Here is a 19,145-nt window from a genome sequence, read left to right as displayed (position 1 = left end):
TGCCTCTGTGTGTGTGTGTTTATTTAAGACAGGACTCTGAAGGTTTGGGATGAAATTTATCACTGAGTCCACCTAATATGAAAGTATATGCTATACTAAGATAGGGACACTGTTAAAACTACACACATTTTGATTTATTCCTTTATTGAGAGACCATTTATTGACTACCTTCTGGTGCCAGGTGCTAGCACATATTCTAAGGAAAGAGAGATAGGCAGTTTCTGTCCTTAAAGAAGTGAAGGATACAGATGAGTAACAATTGATTACAGTTCAGTATGCTTAGTACCAAAGTAGAGATCAGATTATAACTGGAGTAGAGAAAAGGAAGTACTTCACTTTGCCTCAGAAACACAGACTAAAGTACAGTGTAGCAGACCTACAACAAGCACAGGCTCCCGACCCTCCATCTCTGACCACTGAGCAACCTGGGGCAAGCTCTGTGACTTCTCTGTTTCTCAGTTTCTACATATTTTAAAATTGGGATAATTACTCATTTCAGCAGTAGGTTGCATGAGGATTAAATGAGTTTATATGTTTAAGTAGTGCTCAGAGTAGTGCCTGGAGGTACTTGGCACTAAACAATGGAAGACACAGGTAGAAAGTTGGAAGAGGAGGTGCTGCTAAGGAATCATAACTCTTTTTTGTTGTTTTTTTTGAGACAAGATCTTACTATATAGCTCAGGCTGGCCTTAAACTTGTGATCTCCTGCCTCTGGCTCCAAGTGCTGGAATTACAGGCATGTACCACCATGCCTGGATGAGTTTTGATCTTTTAAGAATTGACTTTAGAAATTTTGAGACAGGTGTGAGTGGGGGAGGGAAAGATAACATCAAAGAAAGTAGTTGAAAAGCAGTGAGATTGAGAAAAATTATTATGGAAGAAAATTAAATGCCTGTATATCAAGTGAATAGACACAATACCTGGGCTTCACAAAACTTGACCATGGAAGCAGGAAGTCTCTGTGTGTATGAAGTGAAGGACCAAATTCATAGCAAGAAATGAGATCTAGTAGAGATGAGAAGTAAAGATTAGGCTGACGATAACCTGACAAAGGAAGAGATTGGAGGATGCAGACTTCGAGAATCCATTCATTGTATAAGAGAAACAGAATCAAACAACAGTAGAGGTTTGAAAGAATTAGAACAAAAGGAAAAATTAATTGCCAGAGTTAGGGATAGAGAAAGAAGATAATGCTGATGATGGTGTTGTCAGCTAAATATGGGATATATGAAAAGAGGGACTCATTTGGGAAGGAAAGGAAAAGGCGAGACTTGAAAGCACAATGAGTGTGTGGCAAGGTGAAGGAAATGTTCAACGTGACTGAGGGAGGTAAGTGACATTGAAGATGCTGACATTTATTGCACATCTTTCCCTGTGCCATGTCCATTGGTGTTCCTTCTAAGCAGGGCATCCCAAAAGGAAGTCACTGTAAAGATCATAGGATTAAATACATAGTGGTTTGAATATAACTAGCCCAGGTACTTTTGCTGCTCATCTTTAATATTCTTAACAAAAAAAACTTAACATTTTCACTAAAATTCCCCATGTTTGTTATGAACAATTCAATATAAAAATACAGAGCCCAGTGAATTTCTTCCCTCTTATTTGTTTCTCCCTTCTTAATTAATCATCCACTATTACTCAGGTTTTTAATGGCCTAATAATACTCTCTTCCAGGCCATTTTTTAAAGAAAAATTTTGTGGAATTGGAGTGTGAACTCAGGACTTCCCACTCGCAAAGCAGGTGCTGTACCACTTGAGTGATACTGTCAGTCCATTTTGCTCTGGTTATTTTGAAGATAGGTTCCTGCAAACGATTTGCCTGGGCTAGCCTCGAGCCCAGTCTCAGCCTCCCAAGTAACTAGGATTACAGACATGAGCTACCAGCTGCTAGCTCCAGGCTTTTAAAAAGCATTCATGTGTGTGTGTGTGTGTGTGTGTGTGTGTGTGTGTGTGTGTGTGTGTGTGTGTGTGTGTGTGTGTGTGTGGTGTGTGTGTGTGTATACACACATGTATGGATTTTTAAAAAATCATGAATAAAAGTAGCTAGATAACTATTCTGGATCAGCTTTTTCATTTAACAACTTGTCTTGGAAATCTTTTCCTTTAGCTTATTCTTTTTCAAGGTGTGTGAAAGTTTGTTGTACAGTTGTATCACTATTTCTTTAACTATTCTCTTCTTAGTAGACATTTAGGGGCTACTGTCACTTTTCTGCTATTCCATCATATTTTAACTCTCATCTCCACAGTCATTTCCTCTAGGAAGAGGAGATAAAAAGAATTATAGCCCCAGGTCAGGGTTGGCAAATCAATTTCATCTCATGTTCCAATTCCGGTGGGTTTGGGTCTTTGCTGCTTTATGATAGCTATATGGAGAAGGTTCCTGAGGGTGAGTCAAAGTGTGTGGGCTAGTCAGTCAGCACATGCTACCATGGCCATGGGAAGTGAAGGGTAAGACAGGTTCCAAGCCTGGAGTGGCCACAAAACATTGTTACATTTACTTGACACAGTTGGTCTCTTGTGGCCACTTCTACTATTTCGTACTACAACTCTTGGGAATCATTTGGAATAATATAGAAACTGCATTAAAATTAAGAGTCAGATACCCTCAATTCAAGTCTTGACCTACTAGTGATCTGGCCACATAATTCATTGAGTTCCTAACAGCCCTCATTTGCTAATGGCTTCGTCTTCTCCCCATAATGGCTACATGGCAACCTCTCTCCCCATATCCGCCTTCATTTCTGCAGTGAAAAAAGAAATGTGCTCCCTTATTTAAGGCCATGCCTTTCTCATTTGTCCTGGTACTCGTCTCCTTGTGCCTTCTCAAAGAGATGTTTGTTTAATTTATTGCTTCAGTTCTGTGTTTTCAATATCATACAACTTTAAAATACTAACTTAAAATTGGACTCAAACAGTGAAATTTTACTCTCTTACAGTTCTAGGGGTCAAAAGTCCTAAAATCAAGGGGTCAACAGGGCTGAGTTCCTTCTGAAGGCCCTAGAAGAAAATCTTTCCTTACCTTTTCTAGCTTCTAGAATCCTACCTGTATTTCTTGGCTCAAGGTCCATCCTCTGTCTTCAAAGCCAGAGTCAGACTTTCAATCTCTTTCTGACTCTGACCCACCTACCTCCCTTTTAAAAGGACCCTTGAGATTACATTGGACTCACTCAAGCAACTCGGAATAATCTTTCCAGTTCAAGATTTTTAACTAAAATCTGCATAGTCCACTTTACTAGGTAAGGTAGCATGTTCACAGGTACAGGAGATTAGGTCTTGAACAGCTTTGAGGAACCATTATTCTGACTACTACAATTACAAAATTTGTGTCTCCCAACCCTCAGCTCTTACATACTTGACTGTCGGCTTGATAAGGAAAAGAATTGAATCCTCAATCTTCCTTCCAGGTCCTGTTCCTCCTGGGGTTAGCATCATTTAAGTAAATGGCTCTCCTTTCATCTGAAGACAGAAACAGAGAATGATTTTTGATGTTCATGTGCCACATCCATGAAACATTTCAAGCCCTGTCTATTCAACCTTCAGATCATACCTTCAATCATCTGTGTCCTATTACTGTAGGATAATGGTTAATAGTATAGGTGCCAAGTCTGAAGGCTACTGATAAATCAACATCCGGCCAGTTTTTAATGCCCATGGGAAATGGGTTGCAGGATTATTGTAAGGACTAAATTAATATTCATAGTGTACTTAAAGCAGCACCTAGTGCATGCAAGGGTTGTAAATGTGTTCACTCATTATTGTCATCCCATCTGCACTCATTCTCAACTCTTAACTGACCACGTGTCCTGGCAAAGTTCATTATGTGTACACCATCCCCAGTGATCCCCAGTCAGCCTTCCTTACCTGCAGTCCTTTGTGGCTTCTCATTGCACCTAGAATTAAACCCAGCCATCTTAGCAGGCCACCTCCAAGGTTTTCCCATGATTCTGCTCCTGCCTGTCTACTCACCCCTTTGTTTGTCACCTTTCCCCCGACTTGTTGTACCCTGGCTGCACTGGTCTTCCTTCAGGCCTCAAATGTAGTTTTGGCATCATACAATTGGATACATAGTTAAATGAGAGCAAGGGAAAGTCTACAAACTTATATCTTGTTTGAAGCTTAATTTTAATTCCTAATTAAAATGGTATATTAAACCAAGCCTATCTTAACATTGAGAAGATGAGAAAAAAATAATTTTAAAGATACTACTCTTAAAACATTTTAAGGTTATTTTCACTAAACACTTTAAATCTTCTTTTAAGAAGTTGCTAGCTTGTGTCACTTCCTTTAAAGTAGCCTAGATGGGAAGTCCATGTGATTTCCTGTGAAAGTCCATGTGATTTCCTGTTTTCCTTTATCATGTCCCCTTAAGCTTTTTCAAATAAGTAGGATCAGTAGAAATCTACTAATATGATGGGTGAGACAAATCCTGATACAGAGCCAACAGGGCAGTTCAATAATTTTTCCAGCCCTGAACAATGTCGTGAGAAAATTATTTTTCCAGTTTAATAACTGAAGATTTCATAAAATTCCATAATGGGAACAGATTTCTTTTTCTGAATTTGGTTGAATTTCATCTGGGTAACATTATTTGAAAGAAGATAAATCTTATGAACTATCATCTTTTGTCTTCATTGTGTGTGGAGGTGTATGATTGAAATGGTATGTTAAGTAAAAATGCAAATATAAGTGAACATTTTCTGAAAAAAAGCTAAACACATGCATATTGAAACAAAAAAGGATTTAATGAGTAGCTAAATGCTAGCGAGTTGTGTGGAGAAACTTCATTCTGCCACCAAATAAAGTTATAGAAATACTTTATGGAAAAAGAAAATGATTCTTTCTACATTTTCCACCTGATCTGTTTCATTTTGTTGTTTTATGCTGCCCTCATCTCTACCAAAGTTCTCATATATTATTCACGTAGCCCCAATCCTGGATAATCTTTACTGGCTCCTGTAGGCAAAGTAAATCCATTTCTTTCTTCTTTTAGCTTACACCTCTGTTACAGCCTTACACTGTTTTACCTGTCTCTTGGGGATGGGAGGGTCATATCTACATCACTGAAGTGCTTAGCCCAGGGTCATCATCCCTCTCTAAAAGCTTGGTAAGTACAGGTGGTTGGATAAATGTCATTGGTATTTCTGTCCTCCTTATAAATATATTTGTAGTCAATAAAGCACCCAAGATTATCAGTAGTACTTGCTGCTTTCATGTATCTGTGTTCACTACTCTGGATTGTGTAGAGGGTGAGAAGGAATGAGTGGCAAAGCAGGAAGAAGTGATGAGATTATGTCAAAAAGTAAAGCTTGTGCTCCAGGAACTTGCCATCAAGTCCTTTGAGACCTGAGCACAGAGAACGAGGAAAAAAGTAGCTAGGGGGAAGAAAACTAAAGGTGTGTAGTAAGGAATTACTTTTGAAGCCTTTATTACCAGTTAAGTAATACCATTGCTGTTATTTTTTGGTACTACTACTTGTCTAAGATAGCCATTTCATGGAAAATTCCTGCCTTGTGAATATCGTAAGTTAAAAATGTTTTTCTTACTGTGTGTTCAGTTTTCTTTTTAGAAACATGTTGAGATCAGCTGCTTAAGAAAGGCTTTTTTGCTACATTTTCCTCTTAATGCTGTTTTGGTTAAAAAGTACATGAATAATGCATAAAATCCAATAGTGTAGACTAGCAAACCAATAGATGGTTATGTCCTGAAACTAAACAGTTTTAGCATTTTTCAGCAGTTGAAAGGGCAGATCTTTGTGAAATCATGTCTTTTCAAATCAGAACTTTGAAAACAGAAGGTTGTAACGTAACACTTTTGGTTTTGTGTGAACAGTAACATGAAAATAAGTATGACCTATGTCAAATAAAGCTTAATCCAATAAGTACAATAGGTAATGGTTGATAAATAGTAATGGCATCTACACTGACATTTTACACAGAGAAGATGCAGGATTTGGTAACGATCATTAGTATTGTTGGTAAGAACTCAGAAGTGCATCTTGACCATTTAGTAAGACACTTTTCTTTATATTCTGTTCCCATGCCTGGTATTCTCTCCTTCTACAGTTTCCATTTTAAAGAGCTATGTATTTTTACTTGTGTCTTACAGTTTTTTAGACCCATCTAGGATTTGGTGATCTTACCCATCTCTGCATTCATACCACTTTTCTACTATCCCTTTTATTTGACAATTAGCTAAATGTTGCCTTGTTCTTGCCTTTTATCCTATGTAACTTTTTTTGTCTTATTTCTTCATCTTCTCAAAAAACACTATGTGTGTCTTAAGGTCAGATATATTGCCTATAGCTTAACACAAACCAAGTTAATTGGTTGCTGCAAGGTATAGCAAATTTAGCATCAGAGAACATTACCACTACTAAATATCCTCCATTTGGAATCTATGGCACAATGTTCTGGAAGGTGTGAAAGTAATGGAATGGGCTTCTAATCTAGTTTTATGTTTATAGCATTAAAAAAATGATCCAGCAGCATTTAAGGTACATGTTGAATTTTAATTTGTCCTTTTAAGTTTTGTTTTGACTTTCTGGTTGATCTTTTTTAAAAATGTTCTTATTGACTGATTTTTCCATTAATATTTATTATAAATCCATGTACATGTACATTTTGTACTATCCTAAGCATTGAAAGAATTTTGTTAACAGACATACTTACTGAATGCTCATGTGTGCCAGATGCTTTGTTAGGCCTGGAGGTACCAAGATATGAGAGATTCAGGCTGGTGTGGTGGCTCATGCTTGTAATCCCAGCTACACAGGAAGGGGAGGTAGGAGGATCATGGCCCAAGCTTGGTCCTAGACAAAAGTATGAGACCCTATCTGAAAACAAACTAAAGGAAAAAGGGCTGGGAGCATGGTTCAGAACCCTGAGTTTAATTCCTAGAACTGCCAAAAGAAAGAAAGAATGATCCAGTTTCTGAAATCATTGGGTTTGTGGGAAGTCTAGGAGGAGATACCAAAGCATGGAAGACAATAAGACACTTGTGTATAATGTGATAAGGTATCTAGTCCTCCAGTGCACTGCAGCCACTCACTCCCAAGATCTGACCCTAGAGTATGCCTTTTCAGTGACTATTTCCTCCGTAATCTCAGTTTCATACATCCCACAATCAAGCCACTGTCTCCTTTCTTTTGACACCCCCCCCCCCAATGTGACATTTCTTTGACTACATCAAGACATCTACTTTATTGGTTCACTGTCCCTTCTGTATGCTTACTTCCCTCCTCCAGGCTTAGGAGTATCATATAATCACTGCCCTGCCTGTCTTTCCCTGTGTTGTATCACCAGAAAAAACTCCATGCCATTCTTTTCCCCCTTCCAAGTCAGTCCCCAAGCAACCAGCCTGTTCTGCTTGTATTTTTTCTTTAAATCCATGGGTGTTAACTCCCACTGCCCCTTTTTTGCTACCTAGAAATCCTATTACATTTTTCTAGTTAGTTACCTCTGCATGCTTATTTCATGCTTCTCACTTCACCTAAATTTTCTTCTATCCTTCTGTATAAGAAGACATTAGTATGTCACTGAGAAACTCGTGTTCTGCCTTCTGTGCTCTACAGTGATGAATGTTATGTCCCTAACTGAAGCCACTTCCTCCATTTGTGCCTGGGATCTCAGCCCTGTCACTTACATGAAGGCACCACACAGTTCCTTTTATCCCGGTAATCAGTTATTATATATCCTCCTCAGTGTTCCTTAAAAATAAATAACCTTGATCCCACACCACTTTCCTGCCATTCTTTTTTCCTCTGAGCCAGGCCTCCAGCCCCATTGCCATTCTTTTTTAATACCTCTGGTTGTATGCCTGTTCCTACTACCGTACTCTAGTCACGCTCAGTTTACCATTGTAATGCTCTGTGCCTAATGGAGCCATCCTTCCTCAGTACTCTTCTTATGCTCAGGGTACAGTCACCAGATCTCTTCTCTTGTTTTTACACTTTCAAAGTGTAGTGTTTGCACCAGTAACATGGAAGCTTGTTGGATATGCAGAATCTAAGGCCCAGTTCAGAGTAGGGAATAAGAATCTGTTTTTACAAATCCCTAGGTGATTCATATGCATATCCAAGTGTGAGCAATATTGCCTTAGGTGACCTCATCTGGTCCCATGCCTTTAAGTGCTGTTCATACATTCTGATACCTCCATTAGTTTTGTGTCTCTAGTATTGTCGTTCCTGAATTTCGACTTATTTCTAAGTGTCTACTTAAAGGATTCACTTAACTGTCTAATGGAATCTCCTAAATGTCATTAAATATCTAGAAGAAAGCTCTTGGTGTCTACTCACAAGCCTGCCCCTTTCACAGGTAGGCTTCCACATCTTGGAAAATGGAGGATCTGTCTTTCTACTTATGTAGACCAAGGCTGAGACAAAGAGTCATCATATGACCTTCTGTCATATCTACCTTCAAAAGAAAGACAGAATCCCTCTGTGTGGTAGCTCACACCTATAATTCCAGCTACTCAGAGGCAGAAGCAGGAGGATCATAGTTCATAGCCAGCCTGGGCAAACAGTTTGTGAGACCTTATCTCAGCCAGTGGCATACATTTATCATTCCAGATACACGAATAGGAGGATCACAGTCCAGGCTGGCCTGAACAAAAAGCAAGATCCTATTTCAAAAATAACCAACACACACACACACACACACACACGCACGCACGCACGCACACACGCACACTCAGAGTGGCTTAAGTTTACCTAGCAAGTACAAGGCCCTGAGTTCGACCCCCAGTACCACCAAAAAACCAAAGGTTTGGGGGCATAGTTCAAGTGGAAGAGCACTTGCCTAGCAAGCATAATGCCTGCACTTAATCTTCAGTACCACCAAAAAAAAAAAAAGGAATGGCAGAATCTAGCCACGTCTCCTAATTCCACCCCCATTACCCAGGCCCAAACTCCATCGCCTCTCACTTGGATTGTACATTAGCTCTCTAACTGGTGTCTTTGCTTTTACCTTATCTCTTTAGTATTTGAGCATTGCATTCATAGGAATCCTTTTTAAGCATGAATCTATTCACTTCGGCTCTTTATATGGTACCTTCCAATGGCTTTGCTTCTCAGCTAGAATCAAAACTAGAATCCTTGTCAGCCTGGCCCTCTGCTACTTTCCTGAGACTTGCCCTGGTCTCTAGTTGAGCCACTCTTTATAATCACAATGACGGACCTTGTCAGTAGTTCTTGAACTTGCCAAACATGCCCTCCCTCAGGCTTTTGTTCTTCACTGTTTCCTCTACCTGGAACTCTCTTTTCTCAGATATCTACAGTGTTCCATCTCTCTTTCTCTTTATTTTTCTCTCTTTTATTTTTCAGAGAGATCTTAACTGTGACATTTTTCTATCTCCTTTTCTTGCCTCTGTCCCCCTCCCTCAAATAGCACCTTTCTCATAGTAAGCATTTGGTTATCTTTTCTCCTGTAACTACTCAATGTATGTGTGTATGTGGAGGGATTCGTGTTTAATTCACAGATGTATTTCTAGCTCCTAGAATAGTGCTAGTCAAAGAAAAAGATGCTCAGTAAATATCTGTTGGGCAGATAAATGAGTAAGAACCACTAGATAGTATATAAAGCAGTTCATAGAAGTAGTTAGCCGGGAAAACTGGGGAAGCATTGCAGAATAAACAACATGCAAGGACTGTTTGGAAGTGTCAGTAAGAGGTCTCCAGATACATAAGAGGATGGGGAGAATATTCTTTGCAGAGAAGTGAAAATTTATGCAAAGATAGAGAAAAAGGGTTTTCAAAGCCATCATATTAGGTAGTGGGGAGTCAACAGATAATTTACATGTGCAGAGTAATGTCAGATTAGTGTTTTATAAAGTTTCATTCTTCTAGTAAACATTATGGAATCTTACAATATGCTTGAATTATATCAAGGATTGGGAATTCTAAGAAAAGGCATGGTCCATACTCAAGAGTTCACTTCCTAGTAGAATACTTGTATTTTAGGAGGAAAGGTTGATTTGAAGTCCTGAGGTCCTAGATGAGAGGTGACTGAAGTTCATGAGAATGTAAAGTTTCTCTTCTCTTTATCACTTTCATGGATGGTATCCTCCTTGATCTCTGCTCAGGGATCAGGGAAGCCTGGTTGAAGTTTCCCGCTTGTTTATATGATTATTTGATCATATATTTGTCAGCCCTGCCTCTCAGCCAGACAGTAAGTCTCGTGCAATTTTGCATCCTTAGCAGCTAGCATAGATTCTTGACACATACTAGGGGTTCAAGAGTTTAAGCAAGTAAAATTTCAAGATTTATTTTCAAGGCTAAATTGAGAGACATTGAGGATAAGCTATCCTTAGGATTTCCCGCTCTTAGTTTCCTACCTTTCTTACTTACTGAAAATTTCCATGGTTCAAAGCATCTCAAACTCTGTATGATAGAAACTGGACGTGCCATCCTGTTCTGTCTCCTTCTGTAGTCCCTGTCTTTGTTAAGGACATTGTCATCTACATGCTGTGAAAACTAAATATGGAAGTCATTTTTATGTTCCTTTCCTTATTCCACTCCTGAAAATCTAGATGTCTAACCTCCTCTGTTGTTCCTCATTTCCTCTCCTAGTACCCACTGTAATTTTTGAGATGAGATCATCATCACGCATTATCCAGGTTAGAGCTAAATGCCATCACAAGTATCCTTATAAGAGAGAGGCAGAAAAAGATTAGATAGGAGGAGAATCGACATGAAGATGGCAGCAAGGGTTGGAGTGATGCAGACACAAGCCCAGGAACACCAACAGCTGCCAGAGCTAGAAGAACCATGAAGGAACTCCCCTAAAGACTCTCTCCTATTTAATACCTCAGTGGACTTTTGGCCTTCAATTATTAAACACTGAGTTTTTGTGGTTTTAAGCCACCAATTTTGTGATAATCATTATAGTGACTATGGGAAACGATATGTCAGACCCATGTGTCAAACAGCTCTGCCACTAACTCTTCATGGCCTTACAGGTTGAAGTCTAAATTCCATGATCTGAGCCAGTTTAATGCCTAAGCTCTGAGGACTGTCTTTCCTTTTGGCCACCTTCCTCTCTAGCTATACCAAGTAATCTTGTCCACATACCATGTTTTTTAAGGTTCTGGGGCTTAAAATAATTTTAAGAAAGGATGTCAAGACAAATTGGGAGGATACACAGAGAAGATCTCCAGTGGCTCACATACTGTGGTCCATATAATTCTTCAACTATGTGTGCAGATTTTACAAGTTGTAGAAAACAGTAGGTTTATTTGTTTGGGGACTAGCCAGTACTTTTAAGAAACTCTTGTCACCAGCAACACTACGATTTGGCTGATTTTGACCTTACACATCATTTGGAGAGGATATGTCTAGAGTATCTCTGACCCTTGTTGTGTGCTGCCAACATTCTGTTTCAGGCTTTTGTCACTTCCTTAGTGAATTATTGTAGTAGTCTCCTGGCAGCTGACTCTGAACACATCTTGATTGTCAGTTTATAATTTATTTTAAATGTGATAGGTTTGTTTATTTTCTTTGAGATCCTCATTTACTGTGTTATCTTTTACTCATGCACTTATATCCTAAGGGTAAATAAAAATTTGGCACTAATGTTTTAAGCTGTACCTTGGATTACTTGGGGCATTTTTGGAATATGCCTAGTTCATGGGAAGCTATAAACAGTAAAGGTATTGAATTGGACCCGTTTCCTGGTCATTTCCTGTTACCTTCATTAATAGGAGGAAGGGTGATTTGGACATTATCCATGGTTCTTCCACATCTTTCTCCCTTGTACTATGTGTTCTCAGGGTGGTGTTGAAAGGTTATGCTAAAAAAAAAATGCTTATCAAGACAGCTCATAAGAATTATTGTCATTTGTTTTGTAAACATTCTGATCTCCTCTTTCAGAAAGTCTAGACAGATTGGAAAAATTAACAAATCAATACCTAAAAACTCCTTTACTAAGAACAAGTAGGATAGAAGTAGGATCCTCTTAATTAGAGAGTAAAAGTTGGAGTCATAGTAAGCCATCATAGGCATTGCTTTCAATGCAATTTTGATGAGAAAGGAAGCTTTATTAGTCACTTTTTGTCTCTGTGACAAATAATTTAGCAGTTCAACTTAAAAGAAGAAAGATTTATTTTGGCTTAAAGTTCCAGAAGTTTCACTTCATAATCAGCTGGCTACATTGCAGTGAGTCTGTTGTGATGCAGAATATCAAGGTGACAGGGACATGTGACAGAGGAGGCTATTCTCTTGGTGGCCAGGAAGCAGAGACATCAAAAGAGGCTGGAAACAGAATATACTCTTCAAAGGCATTCCTCAGCAATCTCATTCCTTTGCTCAGGCCCCACCATCCACACTTTCTACCGCCTTTCAGTAGTCCATTCAATTATGAATCCATCAGTGGATTAATGTATTGATTAAGAGCCCTCATGTTCCAATCACTTCTCAAAAGCCCCACCACTGAACATTGCATTGAGGACCAAGCCTTGAGCACTTGAGTTTTTTTAGAGGACATTCATATCCAAGCCATAATAGGGACCATGTTCAATCTGAAATATGTTTAAAATAATTCTAAGTTATAGTATTACCAGAGCTTTAAAGATCTGAGCCATTGAACACCTTGTCACATTAAAATCAACTTTAACTGGAAGAGTGTCTCAAGTGGTAGAGTGCCTGCCTAGCAAGTGTGAGGCCCTGAGTTCAAACCCCAGTGCTGCCCCCCGCCAAAAAAAATTCCCAAGACGAAAATCAACTTTAGAGGGGTTTTTTTTTTTTGGCCATTCCATTAATGTTACTGTTTTAATTTAAATAATTAGGCTGGAGATTCTGTTTTCCTTAAATATTCTCTGTAAACTAGAGTATCTTATAAAGCATAGTGTTTTCAAAGTGTTATTCTGATGCTTTTCCATAAAGTATATAGTAATTATAATAAGCCATTTGAATCCTTTAGGGACCATATGGGAATTAACTCATAAGTCACAAATAAGTGCACAGCAAGTTTTCCATTTGCCAGCATTTGAGCTATACAGATTTTCCTATTTGTCCATCAAAAGTTTAGTAAAGCTGGTGGTTCATGCCTGTAATTCTAGCTACTCATGAGGCAGAGATTGGTTCAGAGCCAACTCGGGCAATAGTTTGCGAGACCCTATCTCGAAAAAACCCATCACAAAAAAGGGCTGGTGGAGTGGCTCAACATATAGGCCCTGAGTTCAAGTTCCAGTACTGAAAAAAAAGTTTAGTAAAGAATGTAGGACTATTTATAAAACCTTTACCTTGCTTTTCAGGGGGGTCAGTGAAGTATCCTGAAATTGTTGAGTGGCTTTGCTTACAAAAACATATGTTTATAAGGAGAAATGCAGTACATTGTCTGATATCTAACTACATATATTGTTAAAAGAATTTGCTGCTGCTGCATTTAAAAATGTGTCTGTAGAAAAATCAGCCAATTTTGCTCCTGTATGTTGATCTTTTGCAATTGGCATTGAGATGAGCATTAACAGGACCAGAATCAAGTTCATGCATCCAACATAATAGAGCTTCAGCTTTGGACTATCAGGTTTTTCCTTTTTGTTGTTACTGGTTTTATTATAAAATTTATGTGTCATAAAACTTACCATCATAACTTTTTAAGTGTACAATCTGGTGAAATTGAGTACATTCTCATTGCAACACAACCTTTATCACCAGGTATGTTAGCCAGCTTTCTGTCATTATGACAAATACCTGAGTTACTCAGCTTACAAAGAAACAAGATTTATTTTGGCTTACAATTTTGGAGGTTTCAATCCATTATTTGTTGGCCCCATTGCTTATGAGCCTGTGATGAAGCCACACATCATGGCCAGAACATGTAGTGGAGCAAAACCATACACCTCATGGCCAGGAAGTAAAACAGAAGAAGGGGCTGGCGTTTTTGTTTTGTTTTATTGAAGTGTGAGTAGTGTGGCTTACACTGCTGTATGTAAGAGAAGCCTGCTGCCAGCACATGAAAGGCATAAACCCCACTTTTTCTAATACTTTGTTTCCCTCTAAGGCATCAATACATTTCCCAGTAACAGTGGATAGTAAATGAGGTAAGGCCTACATGATACTTACATGTGTAGCCAAAACTGAAAAGCCTGCAGCGTTAAGAATGAGTTCTAGACTGTAGAACAGTGCCATACTGGAAGTAGATTGATGCAACAAATGCCAAGAAGATATAATCTATTAAGAATGGCTCCCTAATGCTAACAAAATAAGTCCAGTCTATTTCATACTATGTACGTCAGGCATCTTTCTGCTCACAGTACCAGGAATAACTGAACTTTTGTTTTTAAGCAACTAGTTTGTATCTCATGGGTACTATAAATCATGTAATTGATCATGTTTTAGTTGCTATTGAATCTAGAAGGCTAAGTTTGACTTAGCTCTAGCAAGTATAAAACCCTAAGGCAGATAATGGTATACTACCTTATTCTCAGCTTTCTTTTCTCTTCTTTTCTTATTTGGTGGTACTGAGGTTTGAACTCAGGGCTCCATGCTTGCTAGGAAGGCCCTCTACCACTTTTTTTTTGAGCCATGCCTCCAGTCTTTTTGCTCTAGTTATGTTTTAGGGATAGGATTTCTCTTTTTGCCCAGGTTGACCTCTACCGCGAGATCCTCCTCTTTTATGTTTCCTGAAGTAGCTGGAATGATAGGCCTTCACCACCATGCCCATCTTTTTTCTATTGATATGGTGGCTTGCAAACTTTTTTTTTTTTTTTTTTTGCCAGAGGTGACCTGGAAACCATGATCTTCACAATCTCAGCCTCCTCTGTAGCTTGGGATGACAGGTGCACTGCATCATGCCCAGCTATTGGTGGAGAAGGGGGTCTTGGTCCTTTTTGTCCAGGCTAGCCTCGAACTGTGATCCTTTTGCTCTCAACCGCCCAAGTAGCTTAGGATATAGGTGTGAGTCAACAGCACCTGGCTTCTAGCTTTACTTTATATCCTTTCTGTGCCACTGCCTACCTCTGATTTTTATTCATCCTCTAGCGTCAGCTTCATGACTGATTTGTTATATTAGAGAATTAGTTTGAGAGCAAGGTAGAGAGGAGTAAATATGGAGGAAGAGGGAGGAAGGAGGTGCCAGAACAGGGAAACAGGCAGGAGATGGCAAGGAGAGGAGACACAGAGAGTGGGTCAAGTGCTGGTAGCCACAGAGGACAAGGATCTGCACTACTATCCAATGGTGGATTCCTGGGGGTGAGTCCCCTGCATGTGTCCCTAATGTGCCTGATACAGATGAGGGTAGTAGATCTTCAGCTCATGTATTTACTACATTGAAATCTTGTTTTGGAAAAGTTTGTCTTTTCTTTACAGAAATTCTTACAGCATGTTATTTAGTGTTTTCTGTACATCTACTTTTTGGCTTTAAAAAACAAAACCACACTCACAAGAAAACTTCTTTTTAGATGGGCAAGTCCCTGCCTTATAATTTGTATCTCTTAAATTACAAATACAATATCCTGTGCATAGTAATGTTTCATAAACGCTTGAGGTTTTTTTGTTTGATTGCTTTTTGATTTTTTTGACATCTAAATTATAAACTAAGAATGCATCTTAAATAATACTAATGCAGATAAAGTTGTTTGACTTTTCCAATTCTTAATGTTTTTCATGTGGAACAAGTTTTAAAATGTAGATGTGAAAAGGCACCCTTGGCCCCCACCCAAGGCTGCTATAATCATCTTTAATTCAGGATTTGTCTCTCCTGTTCCTTTCAAGCAGCTCTCTTGCCTCTGCCAAGCATCGCTTTCATTTTTGTAACCCTTACCATTGCACTAGCTCTCTTGGTAGCCTTTTCTGATACTACTCCGTTGCCTGCTCCAAAAAATGGACTGAACCCTTCTCTGCCTTATGTGTCCTTAGGCCAGGCAGGATAGAGTGGACAGCAGGAGATACCATCATGCTACTCAGAATGGCACAGTTTAAAACTTACAAAGTGTTTCTGGGATTATTTATGTGACTTTTTTAAACTGTGGTTTATCTTGGAGAACTAAAACCACAGAAAGCAAAACTGTGGGCAAGGGGGACTAATATATTTCTTTATTTTGAGGCATGCAAGAGAACAAAACTATAGTCTTTCTACAAGTAACTGACATCATTCAGAGGGTCCCTGCATCAAAGCTCAAGGTGTACTGTATTGTTAAACCTGTGGCTATGCAGCCAATGCTGTGGCCCACTAGTTACTTTTCTGAATTAACCTAATTGTGATACCAATATGGCTCCACACGTTTGGCTCCATATTTTACAGAATGTAGTCGGGAAATGAAAGCCTTAAACCATTTTGTTTCCAAAAGAAAAAAAAAATCACCTAAAATACATACCTAACAGATTGTCAATAAATGTATTTAAGGAAGTTTGCTTGAATGTGTGTCCAAATCTTTCATAGGGCTGAGGACAGGTAAGAGATAGTCCAAATGGGAAGTCATAGGTTACCTTGAATTTCTGTCTTAATAGAAACTGAGATACCCTATAAAATTCTTTGAAGATTAGTAGTGTTTCAAGCTAAAATAAAGCATTAAACAAGGAGTCAGAAAACTGAATTCAGATCCTGGCTTCCCCACTCACAAGCCATGAGACCATTAGCACACTTGTTGATAACCCCATCTACCTACCTCCCCTAATGAAAGCATCCTGAAGATGCTCAGAGGAGATGAAAGTGACTGGAATCTATCATGAATTGTACAAAAATGAGTCACTTTACTATTTTCCAATGGGCAGATGGCTCCACTCTGAATACATAGCCAACTGGGAATGTGGCATTTCCATCTTAAGAATGTCTGCCTGATAATTGATACATGGACACTCCAGGCTTCAGTTCTTAAGGATTTAAATAACATCTTATACTGGAAAAATATTTTTAAATGTATTTTTAAATCACCTTTACTTTTGTGTCTACAGTATTGATTGTAATTTAAACTTCTCATAAATATAGCTGCTACAGCTTTTCCGTTACACACGAGGGTTTTGTGGTTTTTCTTTTAGCAGTACTGGGGCTTTGAACTCAGGGCCTCCCCACTACTAGGCAGGCACTACCAACTTGAGCCACTCTGCCAGCCCTTTTTTTTGTGTTAGGTATTTTTGAGATAGAGTCTTAAGAACTATTTGCACAGGCTGACTTTGAACCATGATCCTCCTGATCTCTGCTTCCAGAGTAGCTAGGATTGCAGGCAGGAGCCACCAGTGCCCAGCTATGAGTTTAAAAAATTAAAATTTTTTGTAAGTTATGCTTATGAAGGAAGAGAATAAAAAATTTGGAGGAATCATGTTTATGACTTTTCAAAGAATTGGGTAATCTTTAGAAATCTCTTTCAGTATATAAAATCAGTTTAATTATAACTTTATATAAATGCATCTGTTTCATAAATCCACTTGAGCCTTATTGAGTGCGGGTTCTTTGAAATCTCTGAGGACGTGTGTCACGGATGGGTTGTTGAAGGACAAAGTATGCTGCTTGAGTTTCAAAGCCTGGTGCATTAAGGGAGATACCCTTGTTACAGAAGCCTCACACCAAAGTTCAATTCATTCACCATGAGCCTGCTATGCCACAGATTCCGAGTCCGAGCAGTCCCTGAGTCAATTGGAAACGGTGACAGCACCCTCCTTTGAAGAGAAAGAAGAGCACTTGAGCAGTGGAAAGCACAGAATGTCTGAAGGAAAAGATTGTGGTGGGGGAGATGCTCTCTCCAATGGCATCAAAAAGCACAGGTAGGATGGCCTTTGGCAGTGCTGATTACTCTTACTATACAGTAAATTTGGGCTTACAAAGAAATGTGTGACTTCTTTCAACTTTTTCTCCTCTATTGGTTATTCATATGACTATACCACCTTAAAGATGGAATTTAACTTAAATACTTGGTCCTTTAAGAAAATGTCATCTGTATGTGTAGCAACAGAGCACAGACTTGGTTTTAACAACCATGTTTTCAGGGGAGCGTATAGGTCCTTTAGTTGGCAGCTTAGAAAGGTTATTCAGAACTACCTACTGAAACTGATGCTGTGTTCCCTTTTTCATCATACATCTTTTATGACTCTGTCTCCCAATGCTATTTTGGTTCAAGTCATTTGATCTTGTTGGTTAAAGACTGAATGGTAATATTGCCAAGCCATTGACATAATTTCGTTAAATTTAAACAAAGACTATTGTTAAAGCCCTTGATTTGCTGAGAACATTCATTGTATACTATCTAATAATATTAGTGTGTTTTTATTCCCTTGATGGTTTAGTGTGCTTAGAGATTGTCTCAAATGAATGAGATGTAATGAACACCAGAGTTCTCTGGTTTCGGCACAAGTTTATAAGACACAGTGGCATATGTGCATGCTGGTATCCACACAGGAAAAATTATAACATTATCTATATCCTGTTGTTTTTGTGAAAAACTACTTTTTGGGTAAGGAGTTGTTAAGGGTTAATTTCTACAAAATAGTCTTTTGTTTGTTTCATATTTGTAGATTGTGTAACAACATGATTCTGACCACAACTGGTCACAAGTATTATTCTGGGAAAAAATGTACACATCACTTCCCTGATTTATGTATATTTTCCTCTTGTTAACAAAAATGTATTAGCTTATGTTTATTCTTAGAAGATTAATGAACTAGATAAAAATAGTTTTCTTCTGTTGAGTTAAAAGTTGTCATCTTGCTTATAATGACTATCTTTTGATGGAATTTACCATTGTAAGTGATGTACCACAGTGAGTCATTCCTCCCTTCTGTGTTCACCATCAGCTTCTTTGGAGTCCAGGGCTAAATTGCATCCAGGACATGAAATACCTAACAGTAAACCTGGTGAGACAATCAGTTGCTAAAGAGAAAACAGCCTTTAACTGTTTGACACATGCATCATGCCATCTAGTGAGAAAACAGGTGAAATCTTTCAAAAACTCAAAAAGCATGAAGTTTGATATAATTATTAAAGTAACAAAATGAGTACTGTGCATGGAACAATAACTGCCATAGATTGCAGCAGGGGAGCTTTCTCTGCAGCTTTTCAAAGCCTGGATGCCCTTTTGTATGTATGCTGTAGTCACAACAGTAGCTGTTTTGCATTTAGCATAATTCGACATATTTATACCATAGTCTTGTATTATGTTTCATATTAGACAATCCCATAATAGTACAAATTTGAAGCTTGATATCAGGACAAGTCACT

General features: G+C 38.6%; 1 protein-coding gene across 6 annotated transcripts in view; it reads left to right on the top strand.

The window, feature by feature from the left end:
- Positions 1 to 19,145, top strand: part of Osbpl1a (oxysterol binding protein like 1A) — a 202,072-nt gene that overhangs the window by 128,649 nt on the left and 54,278 nt on the right. For 5 of the 6 annotated variants that reach the window (XM_020169703.2, XM_020169702.2, XM_020169704.2 and 2 more), the window contains one exon: positions 17,539 to 17,695. The exons of the other annotated variant lie outside the window; for it this stretch is intronic. In XM_020169703.2, the coding sequence (XP_020025292.2) occupies positions 17,539 to 17,695 (157 nt within the window). The remainder of the gene's footprint in view (positions 1 to 17,538; positions 17,696 to 19,145) is intronic. 6 annotated transcript variants of the gene reach the window in all.

Source organism: Castor canadensis, chromosome 4 (genome assembly GCF_047511655.1).
Source record: "Castor canadensis chromosome 4, mCasCan1.hap1v2, whole genome shotgun sequence".
NCBI lineage: Eukaryota > Metazoa > Chordata > Mammalia > Rodentia > Castoridae > Castor > Castor canadensis.
The sequence above is the reverse complement of the archived record's forward strand: the minus strand, read 5'-3'. Positions and strand labels throughout refer to the sequence as shown.